Consider the following 16,069-nt stretch of genomic DNA (forward strand, 5'->3'; position numbering starts at 1 on the left):
CAGCGAGGGTGTTGTGGAGAGGCAAAGACGAGAACATTAGAAAAAGAAACAGCTAGTAAGGTCGGAAAGATCTGGAGACCCTTGAGTCTAACTTCATTCCAGCATGCTGGTTATCATAGGAAGGCACGGAGCAAAATCCATGCATGGAGTATTTTGCACTAATACTGAAGTTAAGAAAGCAAGATAGGGCTATAAGCTTAATGGTAGAACACTTGCCTAGCTTGTACAGGCCCAAAGTTCGATCCCTACTACTGAAAAGAGAAACAACAAAACCAAAACATATATTATATTGGGGCTGGGCATGTAACTCCGTTGGCAAGCTGTTTCCCAAGCTTGCAGGAAGCCTAGTTCTTCAGCACCCTATAAACCTGTAATCCCACACTTGCTGGAGGCAGGAAGATAAGAAATTCAGGGTCTTCTTAGACCATATAGTGATTTCCAGGGCATCTTGGGCTAAGAAAAAAAGGCTAACTGGAAGTCCTTGCAAAAATCCTCCAGGGAGGTGATAAATGCCTGGATTTGGGGGTAGCCTGCAGAGTTGAAAAGAAGATACAAATTTATTTTATATTATTATTATTACTATTTTTTTTTCTGAGACAGGGTTTCTGTGTGTAACAGCTCTAGCTGTCCTGAAACTTGCTTTACAGACCAGGTTGTCCTCCAACTCACAGAGCTCGACCGGATTAAAGGCATGCACCACCACTGCTTAGCTAATTTATTAATATTATTTGGCCATGCTAGAGATCAAATCTAGTGTGTTCAGTATGCTAGGCAGCTCTACAACTGAAGCTGCTATCTAGTCCCTGGAAGGGTTTCTTTTTTTCCTTTCTTTTTTTGTGCCAATCATGGTGGCATATTCCTTTAATCCCTGCACTTAGAAGCAGAGACAGGTGGATTTCTCTTGAGTTCAAGGCCAGCCTGGTCTATTCAGTGAGCCCCAGGCCAGAGAAAGCTACATTGTGAAACTCTTTTTTTTTTTTTTTTTTCCAGACAGGGTTTCTCCGTAGCTTTTTTTTTGGTTCCTGTCCTGGAACTAGCTCTTGTAGACCAGGCTGGCCTCGAACTCACAGAAATCAACCTGCCTCTGCCGTCCGAGTACTGGGATTAAAGGTTTGCACCACCACCACCTGGCTATGTGCGTGCCTTTGTGTGAAGGCCAGATGTTGATGTAGTTGGTTTCCACGATTGCTCTCCACCTTATATGCAGGGTAAATCTGTAGAGTACAATTTCTGCTATTCTGATTAAACCAGTTTTCTCCAAGGATTGTCTGTCTCTCCCTCCTGTGTGCTGAGAATACAAGCAGGCTGACACGACACACCCACGTTGTGTTGAGGTTGGTTTCTGACAGCCCAACTCCAATCCCCATACAAAGCAAATGCTTTACCCACTAAAGCTTCATCTCAGTCCGAAAAGATTTTTGTTGTTTTCTAAAATAGGGTTTCAGTATTGTAGCCCTTAAACTTGAGGCAACCCTCCTGCCTCAACCTTCTGAGTAGTGGGATTGCAGGAGGGTTTGTGTGTGTGTGTGTGTGTGTATTGGGGGTTAGTTTTAATTTAAGATGTGTGTTGAGACAGAGTCACCGTGTAACCCTAGCTAGACTGGAACTCACTTTGTGGGTCAGGCTGGCCTTAAAGAAGCAATCCTTCTGCTTCGGCCTCCCAAGCTCCATGAACACAGACATGCACTATTAAGCACATTGTTCTAAAATGAATTGGAAAATAATTAAAACCAAAGAACTCCTACAGCTGATAAACACCTTTAGTAATGTGGCAGGATACAAGGAAAATAAATTTTGACATATTGTGTAGTGTGTGTGTGTGTGTGTGTATGTAGAAATGCACATGAGTGTTACTTCAAATGAATTTTACTCAAGAATTTATTTGTTGAATTTCATCATAGTTTTAATTACCAATTGTTTTTGTTCAATGTTCAATTATGTGAAAGATGTGTCACTCTCAAAAGTTGTAAAAAACAAGTTAAATGATAAAAAAAAAAAGAAAATAATTAAAGATTTGCAAGGCACTGAAAGAAAATTAAACGTCCAGGCATAAGGGCACTGGCCTGTAATCTCAGCACTAAGGAGGTAGAGGCAGGAGGGTCCAGAGTTCAAGGCCATCCAAGGTGGCTCAGGAGATTAAAAACACTCGCACCAAGCTTAACACCCTGAGTCTGAGTCCTAGGGCCCAGATGACAGAAGGAGAGAACTCCCACAAGCTGTCCTCGGACCTCACCCAAGCACTGTGGTATGCATGCACCACCCCCTCAACACACAAATGAGTAAATGTGATTTGTAAAAGGGAGCTTCCAGACTGGAGAGATGGCTCAGAGGTTAAGAGCATTGACTGCTCTTCCAGAGATCCTGAGTTCAATTCCCAGCAACCACATGGTGGCTCACAACCATCTGTAATGCGATCAGAACACTATCTGCATCTGTAATGCAGCCAGAACACTATCCATAATAAATAAAGCGTATCTTTAAAGAAAAAGGTGGCCTCTAGAGAAGAATGAACAGTGTAGCCCTATGGGCAGTTCCTTCAGTAGCTCACAAAAGCGGAGCCAGATATACTCAGGAACTTCACCAAAACTAGACACATCCTGAAAGATAGCGTTTGGATTAGACCTACTTCATTGGAAAAAAAAATCTTAGAACTGGCATGTGCTGTGGGCTGCCTGGTCCCCAAGTCCACAGAAAGTCTATAAGCTCTGAGATGGGCCAGCCAGCCCCCACTAATGTGCCTGGCCTCACGGTTCCAGCTGAGCTGTAGGTACAAGGATCCTTTAAGGGCACAGGCAAAGACAGAAGCAGAGAGATGTAGACAGACAGACACACTGGCTATCTTTGGTGAGGAACTACGTTCAGTCAGAGAACAAAGGGAGAGGACTCATTTCCTTCCCTTTTGCCCTTTTCTGGGAACTGGCATCAATTCAGTTCAGGACAGTGGGGTGGGGAGTGCTGGCCTCTCTGCCATCTACAGAGAAAGCTGTCTGGGTTTCTGTTTGTTATGCTGGTTAATTTTTGTCAACTTGACACAAACTTGAGTCACCTGGGAAGAGGATGATTCTCAGTTGAGGAATGACTCCATCAGACTGCCCTGTGGGCATGCCAGTGGGGCATTTTCTTGATGGATGTCTGGGGGTGGCGCTGTGGGTGGCTCCCATCCTGAACGCGTGGGTCTGGGCTGTATAAGAAAGGTAGCTGAACAAGGCAGTAGGTTCCATCCCTCGGTGGCTTCAGCTCCACACCCGCAGGTCCTGCTTTGGCTCACCTCAGTGATGGACTGGGACATGGAAGTAAAAGCCACAAAAGACCCTTTCCCCTCAAAGTTGCTTCCAAGAGGCAAACTAGGATATTTGGTTTGGTGTGATTCTCTGAGACAGGATCTCGGTATGAAAAAACTTGCTTTGGATTCCCTAGGTAGTCTAGGCTGGCCTCAAACTCATGATCACCCTGCCTCAGCCTTACCAATGCTGGGGTCACAAGCATTCATTACTACTCCTGGCTTGAAAGTTTTGCTTTTTTTATTCTGTTTATTTATTTATTTTATTTTAGGTTTTCGAGACAAGGTTTCTCTGTGTAGCCCTGGCTGTCCTAGAACTCACTCTGTAGACCAGATCGGCCTCCAATTCACAGAGGTCTGCCTGCCTCGGCCTCCTGAGTGCTGGGATTATACCACCTGGCTTCAAGTTTCACTCTCAAGAAGCATTTTCAGCCGGGTGGTAGTGGCGCACCTTTAATCAGCGAGAAACCCAATTTCAAAACATAAACTGGATTTTTGCTAAGGGTCACATTGAGCTCGCTCTAAGCAACTACCAGACTACCCTTTCAGGCAGCCACTTCCCAACCAGAGCCAGACCGGAAACTGCTGACATAAGATCTGGCCTGGCTCCATCTTGCCTCTACTCTGTCCTCTGTCCTTCTCCTTGGGTAGTAAAGAGAGACCCGGATACATGACAGGCCCCATCCTGGAGCCCAGGATCACAGCACAGCTACTAATAAAAACTCACTGGGAAAGTAATAGAGGTTGACCAAGAAAGACACCTGATGCCAACGTCTTCCCTCTACATACACCTACACATACAAGCGTGCATAAACCCACATGAATGTGTGCATACACCACACACACATGCACACACATTTCATTCACCAAGCCTTTTGCATGCATTTGTTAATATATTGAAACATTTAAAGGGCTGGAGAGATGGCTCAGTGGTTAAGAGCATTGCCTGCTCTTCCAAAGGTCCTGAGTTCAATTCCCAGCAACCACATGGTGGCTCACAACCATTGTAATGAGGTCTGATGCCCTCTTCTGGCCTGCAGGCATATACACACACAGAACATTGTATACATAATAAATAAATAAACAATCTTTAAAAAAAAAACATTTAAAAAGTTACATTCATTTTGTGTACACATACATGGGTTGGTGGGGGGCACAGACTCTGGTACTCTCCTCGAGGCCAGAATACAACTTGTGAGATGGGAGCTGGTCCTCTTTCTCCATCACTTCAGTCCAGGAGCTAAGATTTAGTTTGTCGGAGTTGGCAGCGAGCCCCAGAATGTGTGGAGTCGGCTTGCTGGCATCAGAAACTTTCTTGATTCACTTAATCTTCCTGTAGGTCTCATCTCAAGATTAGGAGACAAACACTAAGACCCGGTCAAGCGGCTCTATAAGAAACACTTAAAAAAGTGGGGCCTGGTTCATGGAAGGAGGTTGCTATGGGTAGAGGTTTGATGGTTAGAGTGTGGCTCTGGATCCAGCCTCTCTGCTTCCTGGTCAGCTGTGATGTAAACAAGCTCAGCTACGTGTCTACAGGCATTTCTTCCCCACAACGGACTGCAATTATCTGAAACCATTAGCACAAATCAGTCTTTCCTCAAGCTATCTCTGTCAGGTTTTGTGGTCACAGGAATGCAAAGGTAACCAACTCAGTCAACAAGGAAGCAAGAGAGAGAACCCAGTAACAGCCTCTGGTGGGTCACACTCTAAGATCCATCTTTCTCTAACCAAGGGAAGGAGGAAGACTTTGTAGAGCCATCCCTTACCATCACGGATACATAGCCCAGTTTGAAGCCAACCCCAGTGTGAAGAAAGACAGCTGGCACGAAGCAGGTTTCAGGACAGTAGGGCTGGTTATGGGGCGGGTTGAGGACAGAGTCCCAGCTGTACCTTCTTCAGGGGCGAATGTTGAGACAGGTGGAGCACAGCATGCCTTAGTTACCTTCTTATTGCTGTGTCAAAACACTGGGACCAAGGCAACGTATAAGTGCAAGCACTGAATTGGGCTTGGAGTTTCCCAGTGTTAGTTGGTAGAGCGAAGGCGGGAACAGCGAGAGGTCACATCTGTCAGTCAGTAGGAGGCAGAAAGAGAATACACTGGGAACAGAGCAGGTCCTCTGTTTAATTCTCAAAGCCCACCCCCAGTGACATACCTCCTCCAGCGAGGTCACACCTAATTCTTCCCAGTCAGTCCCACCAACTGAGGACCAAGTGTGCAAACAGATGAGCCTTTGGGGGCAGGCATTCTTATGCAAATTACCACAGCGCAAGTATTGGGGTTTGCATGGATCATATAGAATGTGTGTGCGTGCCATGTTTATCCAAGTGCCTACAGAGATCAAAAGAGGGCATCAGATCCTCTGGAGTTACAGGCAGGTGTGTGCCTCCCCATGTGGGTGCTGCGGTCAAACTTCAGTATTCTCAAGAGCAGTACATGCTTATATATATATAATTGGTTTTTCAAGAGATGGTTTCTATAAAGCATCTCTGGCTGTCCTGGAACTCACTCTGTCGTCCAGGCTGAAACTCACAGAGATCCTCCCACCTCTGCCTCCCGAGCGCTGGGAACAAGTACTCTTCATTGTGGCAGGGAGGCCTGGCCAAAGGTGGCAGGCATGGCAGCAACAGGAAGTGAGAGCTCATCTTCACACACAGGCATGCAGCAGAGAGAGAGCTAGCCCAAAGGAGGTGAGTCTTTAAACTCTTTCTGTTTTGTCGTTTTCAAGACAGGGTTTCTCTTCGTAGTCCTGGCTATCTTGGAAGTCGCTCTGTAGACCAGGCTGGCCTCAGAGTCAGAGATCTGCCTGGCTCTGCCTCTCAAGTGCTGGGATTAAATGTGTGTGCCACCACCTTCTGGCTAGAATTGGGGTTCTTCTTTTTTTTTTTTAATATTTATTTATTATGTATATAATATTCTGTCTGTGTGTATGCCTGCAGGCCAGAAGAGAACACCAGACCCCATTATAGGTGGTTGTAAGCCACCATGTGGTTGCTGGGAATTGAACTCAGGACCTTTGGAAGAGGAGGCAATGCTCTTAACCTCTGAGCCATCTCTCCAGCCCCGGGGTTCTTCTTTTTTTTTTTTTTAATTTATTTATTTACTTAGTATGTATACAATGTTCTGCCTGCATGTATGCCTACCTGCCAGAAGAAGGCACCAGATCTCATAGATGGTTGTGAGCCACCATGTGGTTGCTGGGAATTGAACTCAGAACCTCTGAAAGAGCAGCCAGTGCTCTTAACCTCTGAGCCATCTCTCCAGCCCCTAGAATTGGGGTTCTTAACCTGGTTGTGGCCATGTCAACAACACACATCCATTCAGGACATCACTCATTTCTAAAGGGGAGGGACAGGGAAGGGGAGGGGAGGGACAGGGAAGGGGAGGGGAGGGACAGGAGGGGAGTGGGCTCCATCTGTGCAGTTGTGGAGGAAGCCATCATCCCTGCTGGAGCAGATCTTCCCAGGTGGCTGCTTTACTGTCACTCATGTTCTGTAAGAAACCCTAATAAATTCATTGGATTTCTCTGTGTAACAGTGCTAGCTGTCCTGGAACTTGCTCTGTAGACCAGGAGGGCCTCGAACTCACAGAGCTCTGCTTGCCTCCCTAGTGCTGGGGTTAGAGTCATGAGTCACTGCCGCCCAGCACAGTACCATTTAAAAAAATTTATTCATCCATTTATTAGCAGCTGCGGATTGAAGCTGGGGCTTCAGAACCACAAAGCAAGCACTCTCTACACTGAGGTACAGCTGTTTGAGTGTGTGTGGTTGGTTTTGTTTGTTTTGTTTTCTTTGAGCCAGGATCTCACTCTGTAGCTCACTTGGAACTCTCTATGTAGATCAAGCTGACCTGACCCTTACAAAGAGCCGCCTGCCTCTGCTTGGACTTCCCAGCCTCTCAATCCCCAAAACAAGTGATGAGACACCCATCTGAAATCTCTGTAGAAGCAGTATCAGGCTTAAAGGCCAAGCCCACCTGTTTACCATATTTAGGCTATGCTGGGGTCCACGCATGGTGGTGCATGGCTTCAACCCCAGCACTGGGGAAGCAAAGGCAGGTGGATCTCAGAGTTAGACACCAGCCTGGTCTATAAAGTGAGTTCCAGAATGGCTAGGGCTCAGAGAGACCCTGTCTCAAAAAAAAAAAAAAAAAAAAAAAAAAAAAAAGGAAATTAAAAAAAAAGTTTTTCCTAGATCTGGGCCTCTTGGCACAGCCTCACCATACCAAACGAAGACAAGACAATTTAGATTATATTCTCATTCCTTCTGTCTGGTACGGTGGCACACACATGTAATCTTAGCAAGAGGCTTGAGCTCAGCCTAGTATATACAAATGGACCCTGTATCAAGGAGAGAGCTCGCTGGAGAGATAACTCAGCTGTTAAGAGCAGGCCTGCTCTGGCAGAGGTCCTGAGTTGGTTCCCAGCACTCACATGTGGCAGTTCACAACCGCTGTAACTCCAGCTCCAGGGACACCACGCCCTCTTCTGGCCGCTGCAGGCACCTACACTCACGTGCATACACACAGACACACATAATTTAAAAAACAAAACGAAAACCTTTTTCTAAAATAAGGAATAAACCAAACTTTCACTTGAGCTTTGTCTTATACCAGTAGTGTCCATCACTCAATGAAAGCCAAGGTGGAAGGCTGGGAGCTGCCTTATAGGTCAAGAGCTTACTGTATAAACACGAGTACCTGAGTTCAAAACCGCAGCACCCATGTAGAAGCCAGGAGTGGGGCTGGAGGGATGGCTCAGCCACTAGAGGCTAGACTTACAACCAAGGATATAAAAAGCCAGGCGTGATTACCCCAGTGTTGGGGCGGCAGAGACAGGCAGGTCTCAAGGGCTGGCTGGTCAGGCAGCCTAGTGAAGGATTCTGTCTCAAAGAACAAGGCAGAGAGGCCAGTGAGATGGCTCAGCTAGTAGAGGCACTTGCCGCCAGGGTTGATGACCTGAGTTTGCTCCCCATAACTTGCATGATGGAAGGAGTGACGTGTGTGTGTGTGTGTGTGTGTATGTGTGTGTGTGTAAATAAATAAAGGTAATGTAAAATATTTTTAGCAGTCGGGCGGTGGTGGCACATGCCTTTAATCCCAGCACTCAGGAGGCAGAAGCAGGCAGATCTATGAGAGTTTGAGGCCAGTCTGGTTTACAGAGCAAGTTCCTGGACAGGTTCCAAATCTACAGAGAAACCCTGACTCAATAAACAAACAAACAGACAATAAAAAAAATTTAGGTAGAGGTAGGTTAATCTTTATGAGTTTGAAACCAGCCTGGTCTACATAGCAAGTCCCAGGACAGCCAGGACAACAACAACAGAGAGAGTCCCTGCTTCAAAAAAAATCTCCCCAAATATGATACATATATGGAACTCTGTATGTATTTATGTATGCGTGTATGCATGCATGTTTGTGTATATATATGTATATGTGTGTGTGTGTGTGTATATATATATATATATATATATATATATATATATATATATATATACACTGTATCTCAATATGTATCTCTGGCTGGTTGGCCTGGAACTCACTATATAAACCAGGCTGGCCTCACTCATAAAAATCCACCTGCCTCTGCCTCCCAAGTACTGGGATTCAAGGTGTGCATCACTGTGCCCAGCCCTAAAATCTTTCTTGAAAGATTTTAAAAGAAGGTAGAGAGCAATGAGAAAGATACCCAAATCAGCCTCTGGCCTGCATGTACAAGCATGGGCGACTTCATCTGCACCCAAGCAAACGAAAAAGCCCTCAAAGGTGGTTTATGACCCACAGGGCCCCTGTAAAGCCGCCTGGGGCTGCTCCACGTTCTCTGTGTCCCACAGTGAGATGTGCTGCCATCACAACACCCTTGCAGATAGTTTTGCTTTTATTGTTCAAGAATATTTTTATAAAATCCACATACGCACACACACATCTACATACATGCAAGATGCCTACCCTGCTCTGGTCGCCCCTTGCCCTGATGGCTCCTGGCATCAGATCTCAGTGGCCACCCAGGAAGCCACCCTACAGCTCCCCATGTCACCAGTGCAGGGGCAAAGAGAGGGGATCTCCTGTTCTGCCTTCCTGCTCAGGAACAAAGGAAGGGTGATGCCCTTTGTCCGAAAGCAGGGAGTCATGAGCATCTCTCCACAGAGCTCCCCAAGTGGCTGGCTTAGTCCCCAGCGTCACAGCTGCTAATGCCTTTGGGGTCCTCTGTTATTAGACGGAGTATGAGTCACCAGAACGCACAGCATTCCTATAGTGCGGGGATGGGAACTGGGTTCTTTTCCATCCGCAGGAGGTGGTAAGTGTAAACCCTGGAACCTGCTAGACTCCCAGGGAAGCAGTTAGCCAGGATCAAGAGGGGAGTGCCCACGAGTTAGCCCCGGGATGTGGAAACTTTCACCAGGAATAGAATGGTCTGCCCAGGGTACCCCCAGTGACTGCCCGTGTGGCTTGTTCAGGCACACGGCTCGGATCGGTCAGGATGCTGGTCGATGTGCTGAGCTGGCGAAGGGAATTCAGGACAGCTGGAAGAAGAGGGGGAGTTAGGGAAGGAGTCAAGATCATGGGGGAGATACCAGCTAGCTAAGCAGGTGGCTGTTCCCAGGACCTCTTTCTTTAGGTATTTTAGAGAATAAAAGGACCATCCAGGGTGTGATATGGTGGAATGGCCTCAAACCCTAAGCTGTATTCAAGATAGACTAGACTTGGGAACCAGGCAGGCTGGGTTTGAACTCTCTGCTCTGAAGTCCCACAAGTATGAGTGTGTGTGTGTGTGTGCGTGTGTGTGTGATACTGGAGACTGAACTCAGGGTCTTGTGCATGATGATGTAAGTGTTCTTCTGCTCAGCCAAGTCCCCAGCCCCTCACTGGGGGATTCTAGGCAGGTGCTCTACCACCGAGCCAAACCCCAGCCCCTCACTGAGGGATTCTAGGCAGGGGCTCTCCCACTGAGCCACACCCCAGCCCGTCCCTGGGGGATTCTAGGTAGGTGCTCTACCACTGAGCCACACCCCAGCCCATCCCTGGGGGATTCTAGGTAGGTGCTATACCACTGAGCCACACCCCAGCCCCTCACTGGGGGATTCTAGGTAGGTGCTCTACCACTGAGCCACACCCCAGCCCATCCCTGGGGGATTCTAGGTAGGTGCTATACCACTGAGCCATGTTTCAGGCTCCTCACTGGGGGATTCTAGGCAGGTGCTCTGCAAGGTCTTACATGTTAGTAGGCAAGGAAGATGGCTCACGTACTTGGTCGGAGAGCAGGCAGAGAACAGTACTGGTCTAGCCAAGCCAGTGAGGTCTGGCGGAGGCTGTGCAAGCTTGTGGTTGACACCATCCCATTGAAGGACTCAAACAAAGGCCGGATGAGGATGCTGAACTGAACTTGGAGTCAAGGAACACACCAGTGGTCCAGACAACACCCCACCACCTCACAAAAAGCTATGACACTGGACCCAAGCCAGTGCCAAGAAAAGCCTGTCACTGTCTGATCTGAATGCTATGGGAAGTCACTCTGCCCCTCCCCCCCTTGCCAAGGGTTGATCATTCATCTCTCTATCCTTCCGCTTAGTTCCTCCAGAGCCCTCATTCTGTACTGGCCCATCCCACATCTCTAGGCTCAGTCAAGAACAAAAATACTGACCTGATGGCATAGGCTTGTAATTGCGGCCATTCAGAAGACCGAGGCAGAAGGATCACAAGTTCAGGGCTACCCTAGCCAATTTAGTGAAAATTTGTCTCAAAATAAAAAGCTAAAAGAGGGCCGGGATGGAGTTCCTGTTCAATCTCTATTTTTTTTTTTTTTTTTTTTTGATTTTCGAGACAGGGTTTCTCCGTAGCTTTTTGGTTCCTGTCCTGAAACTAGCTCTTGTAGACCAGGCTGGCCTCGAACTCCCAGAGATCCTCCTGCCTCTGCCTCCTGAGTGCTGGGATTAAAGGCGTGCGCCACCACCGCCCGTCATGTCCAACCTCTAGTATGGGAAATCAAACCAACTCAACCCAGGATTCAGGAAAAAGTGGATGTCCTGCCTTCTCTAGACCTAGCACGACTTGGACTTTAGATACTTCCTGACTGCCTTCAGGGACATCTCCCAACTGCGTTACCACCCCCGCCCCCGCCCCCACCCTGCTCTCCCTCCCTCCCAGCTGACATGCATTCTTGCAATCCCAGGGCCTGACAACAGAGGGCAGAACCAAAGCCCATTTTCTGGGGTCCTACGGCTCAGCCTGTGGTCTAATACACAGCCTGGTCTGACTGTAGCAACAGCAGCCACCACTACTGTCAGGCCATCAGCTCAAGTTAAGGATACTACCCAGAACTTCCAGTTGTGCAGTGTGCGGGTCCGGACATAGTCATCAAACATGTCGCGCATCTGGTCAAAGCGCTGATGTGTGATGGGCACCCCAGTGGCTGGCAGCTGCTGCTGGCACAAGCTATGGATAGAAAAAATCGGGAGTGTGAGGACGCACCTCCTTTATCTCAGCTCTTAAGTACTTTTTGCTTGTTTGCTTGTTTTTTGTTTTCTGAGACAGGATTTCTCTGTGCAGCCTTGGCTGTCCTGGAAGATTTGTTGACTAGGTTGGCCTTGAACTCACAGAGATCTGCCTGCCTCTGCCTCCCCAGTGCTGAGATTAAAGGTGTACGTCACTACAACCAGCCTTGTTTTTTTTTATTGATATTTATTGAGGCAGCATTGTTTTTTTTTTAAATTAATTATGTATTTATTTCCTTTCCTGTGCCTTCGTGTTTGTCCTACATATATGTCTGTGTGAAGTTGTCTGATCCCCTGAAACTAGAGTTACAGGCAGTAATGAGCTGCCATGTGGATCCTGGAAATTGAACCCAGGTCCTCTGGAAGAACAGCCAGTGCTCTTAACTGCCGAGCCATCTCTCCAGCCCCTTGTGTTGTTTTTTAAGGTGCTGGAGATGGAACCCAGTTCTTGCAGATGCTATGCAAGTGCCCTACCACAAACCACATCTCTAGTCCCTCACTGGAGGATTCTAGGCAGTTGGTCTACCACTGAGCCATGTCCCCAACCCCGTTCTGGTGGGTTTTTAGGAAAGCACTTTATCACTGAGCCACACCCCCAGCTCTTCAATGAGGCATTCTAGGCAGGGGCTCTACCACTGATTCACACCCTAGCCCCTCACTGGGGGATTCTAGGCAGGGGCTCTACCACTGAGCCACACCCTAGCCCCTCACTGGGGGATTCTAGGCAGGGGCTCTACCACTGAGCCACGCCCCAGCCCCTCACTGGGGGATTCTAGGCAGGGGCTCTACCACTGAGCCACACCCCAGCCCCTCACTGGGGGATTCTAGGTAGGGGCTCTACCACTGAGCCACACCCCAGCCCCTCACTGGGGGATTCTAGGCAAGTGTTCTGCTCAGCTTCACCCCTGCTTACTTGATGGCGGCATTGAGCTCCTCTATCTCATCCCGCAGCTGCTGCGCCTCCTCCTGCATGGCCGTCCGTTCCTGCTGCAGCATCAGGATGTATTCGGCAGTCTTCTGCAGTGTTGTTGCTTTGCTCACCTGCGGGCGCCACCAGTGTGGGCCTCTGTGCTGGCAGGCCCTGGGATCTGGTGTTGGGTGTTGGTCCAAGGAGGGGCTCCATGACTCTAAGGGAATTTGCATCTCTGGCTAGGGGCTCACCTTGAGACTGGGCTGGGCACTGAGCGTGCTCACAAGTCCGTGGAGGGTGTCAAATCCTAGCTTGATATTGAAACGCCTCTTCTGCTCAGCGGAGATATGTGTGATGCGCCGGTTCTCCATCTTGGAAAGCAGAACGTGAGATGAGTCTAAGGGAAGCCGGGGGTAGGATTGGTAACAATTGCATCTTGGGGGTCAGGAGACTGTACATACCTTGTTGTTGTCTACGCGACCCCGGTTTAGGATAGGTTGAGGGGGAGATAGGTGGACACTCAGTGCCCCCGGGGGTGGTATGGAGTTGAGATCCCCTGATAATCGCCGCTCACTGCCTGTGGCAGGGACAGACCAGGACAGACGGACACACAAGAGAGAAGGTCCCCTTGCCCTGTCCCTGTCACTCTGATCACAGTCACAGCCCCCCTCATCTTTCCCCTCCCTCCTTCCTCTAAGACCCACAATCCCTCCAGCCCCTATTTACCGCTGGGTGCTGGGGGTGAGAGCCGCTCTGCTTTGGGGACAATCAGGGACCTGGGAGGGGCCAATGTGGCTGGGCCTGGAGGTGGCTGAGGTGGTGTAGGGGCCGGGATTGGGGGAAAGAAGGCACGGGCACGGGGGAATTCAGAGACTGTATCCTGCTGGGATGGAGAAGGGCAGAGAGTTGGGGTAAAGGCCCTAGACTGGCCCTTACATCCCAGTGCCCACCATCTTACCGGAGACTCTGCCGGCCGGAGGAGGGTGCTGGGCACAGCTGGAGGTTCCAGTGCTTGCTCAGGCTTGGCTGGGTACAGGCAGTACTATGAGGACCACTAGACTGGCCCAATCAAGTCCATCACCAATTAAGACCCCGTCTTGCTCCCCAGCAGCCCACGCACCCTATCAGATATAGCTCAAGTCTCTAACATCATTTCACCCTCTCTCTGTCCCCCAAGCTCACCCTAGAACCTTAGCCTTCTGCCCTAGTAGCCTGCCCACTCCCTCCCAGCACCTTGTCCACCTGTCTCCCCCATCTCACCTGCCCTGAGAAGCTGTGTAAGGCAGGGGTTGTTGTCTCTGGCAGTGGCGGTGGGGCTGGCTGTGGTAGGGGCCAAGGTAGGGGGACTGGCTTTCCGTCCACCTGGGGACGGGGTGGAGGGCTTGCATCTGGGCTGCATATCCTGAGGCATGGCAAAGTGAGGCCTAAAGGCAGGCTCTGGGTACCCAGGGGGCAGATGGTCTACAGGGAAAGGGGCGGGACCAGGGCTAGGACCAGGCTGTGGCAGCGTGGGAAGGAAAGTGGTAGGAGCAGGAAGAGTAGCCACTCCTGGAGCAGGCGGGACTGTGGTGAAGGGGAACCTGGCGGAGAAGAGGGGCTCTTCTGGCAACAAAGTGGGAGCTGGAGCCATTGTAGGGAAGTGAGCTGGGGTGCAGGGCTCTAAGCCCTGCGCCTTGACAGGGGTGGGGTATGAAAGGAGAGAAGGAGGCATAGGAGTAGGTGAGATCTTGGTCTTTGGGTCTTCAGGAAGAAGGAAGTCAGAACTCATAAAGGTACTGGGGTCCAAGGGTCCAGGGCAGCTGTTCCGAGCCTAGATGAGGGACAGGGGAGACAGGATGATACTCACAAGAGCAGGGGAAGGACCTGCCTGTACCCACCGGGAAACCTCTGTCCTGGCTATGTACTGGACTGGGTACTGAGGACACGGGAGAACTGATCCACACGCATGCACACACTGGAAATCATAATCTAATGTACAATTGTAGCCTGGTATGAATTGTACGCACAAATTATGTGATCCATTCACACACCGGATAATTTATCCAATACAGCTATTAATCTAGTCTTCATTTACTTCTCCATCTGTTTGCTAATTATCCACCAGTCTTCCTTCCAGTTATTCCTTCCTTCCACTCCTCATCCATCAAAACACTAACTCATTCACCAATCTCATTGTTCATTCTTTATCCATCCATTCATTTATCCATCCATCTATCCTTCCATCCATCCATTCACCCACCCACCCACCCATCTATCGAACCATCCATCCATCCACCCACCTATCTACCTGCTCACCCCACAAACTTGCCCACTAATCTAAGTGTTATCCATCTCCCCACCTGTCCACTCATCCATCCATTTATGTATGTATTCTCTCATCTATGAACTCACGGATCTCTCTATTCCACCCCCAGATGTGATGGCTAATCTGGATTGGTAGACCTGAGGAATGCCTAGGAGATTGGTGGGCACACTGGTGTTTTGTGGAGGGCATTCCCAGAGTGGCTAAACGAAGAGGGTGGGGTGGGCTGGTTTAAGTTCCATGGTCAACTCGATTCCATTAAGACATGGGCAGTGCATCAGTGAAACACAGCTCTCAGGTATGTCTCTGAGGATGTTTCCAGGGAGGGTTAATTGAGAGAGAAGACTCCTGGGTGTGGGTAGAACCATTCCATGGGGATGGGATCGCAGACTTAATAAAAAGTGGGCCAGCACGATGTCTCAGGAACTGAAAGCACCTCGCTGCCAAGCTTGATGCATTGAGTTTGATTCCAGGAACTCACATGGGGGAAGGAGAGAACCAGCTCCTGAAAGTTACTCTCTGACGTCCACATAGGCACCCACATACACACACACACACGCTTGTGAACACACACAAAATAAATTAAAAAGTAGTAAGCAGGGAGACCGGTAAGATGGCTCAGTGGGTAAAACACTTACTACTAAGCCTTGACTCGAGTCCCTGGAGCCCACATGGTGCCATGGTGCAAGAGAATTGTTACCTTCAAGTTGGTGTCTGACCTCCACATGTATACTATGTCATGCATACCCCTCTACATCATGCCTGTACACACATACGCGTGCGCGCGCATGTGCGCGCACGCGCACACACACCCACACACCACCATCATCATCATTATCATCAAATAGAAGTAAGCATGCAAGCTGAGTACCAGCATCCTCCTTTCCGCTTCCTGACCCAGTCCGATCAGCTGTCTCGTCACGCTGCTGTCATGCCCTCTCCACTGTATCCCTGAAACCACGATCCAAAAGAAAACTTTTGTGCTGGGCGTGGTGACACACACCTTTAATCCCAGCACTGGGGAGGCAGAGGCAGGCGGATCTGTGAGTTAAAAGCCAACCTGGTCTATAAAGTGAGTTCGAGGACAGCT

General features: G+C 49.1%; 1 protein-coding gene across 3 annotated transcripts in view; it reads right to left on the reverse strand.

Moving 5' to 3' along the window:
* Positions 1 to 9,164: 9,164 nt before the first annotated feature.
* Positions 9,165 to 16,069, reverse strand: part of Mlxipl (MLX interacting protein like) — a 53,743-nt gene continuing 46,838 nt past the window's right edge. For 2 of the 3 annotated variants that reach the window (XM_057764524.1, XM_057764522.1), the window contains exons 9-17: positions 13,938 to 14,487; positions 13,636 to 13,703; positions 13,404 to 13,560; positions 13,139 to 13,254; positions 12,929 to 13,048; positions 12,681 to 12,808; positions 11,585 to 11,708; positions 10,524 to 10,653; positions 9,165 to 9,799 (exon numbers count right to left, since the gene is read on the reverse strand). In XM_057764524.1, coding sequence (XP_057620507.1) covers positions 9,672 to 9,799; positions 10,524 to 10,653; positions 11,585 to 11,708; positions 12,681 to 12,808; positions 12,929 to 13,048; positions 13,139 to 13,254; positions 13,404 to 13,560; positions 13,636 to 13,703; positions 13,938 to 14,487 — 1,521 coding nt within the window. In that variant the 3' untranslated portion in view covers positions 9,165 to 9,671. The remainder of the gene's footprint in view (positions 9,800 to 10,523; positions 10,654 to 11,584; positions 11,709 to 12,680; positions 12,809 to 12,928; positions 13,049 to 13,138; positions 13,255 to 13,403; positions 13,561 to 13,635; positions 13,704 to 13,937; positions 14,488 to 16,069) is intronic. The other variant, XM_057764523.1, reaches the window with a different exon arrangement.

Source organism: Chionomys nivalis, chromosome 3 (assembly GCF_950005125.1).
Source record: "Chionomys nivalis chromosome 3, mChiNiv1.1, whole genome shotgun sequence".
Lineage (NCBI taxonomy): Eukaryota > Metazoa > Chordata > Mammalia > Rodentia > Cricetidae > Chionomys > Chionomys nivalis.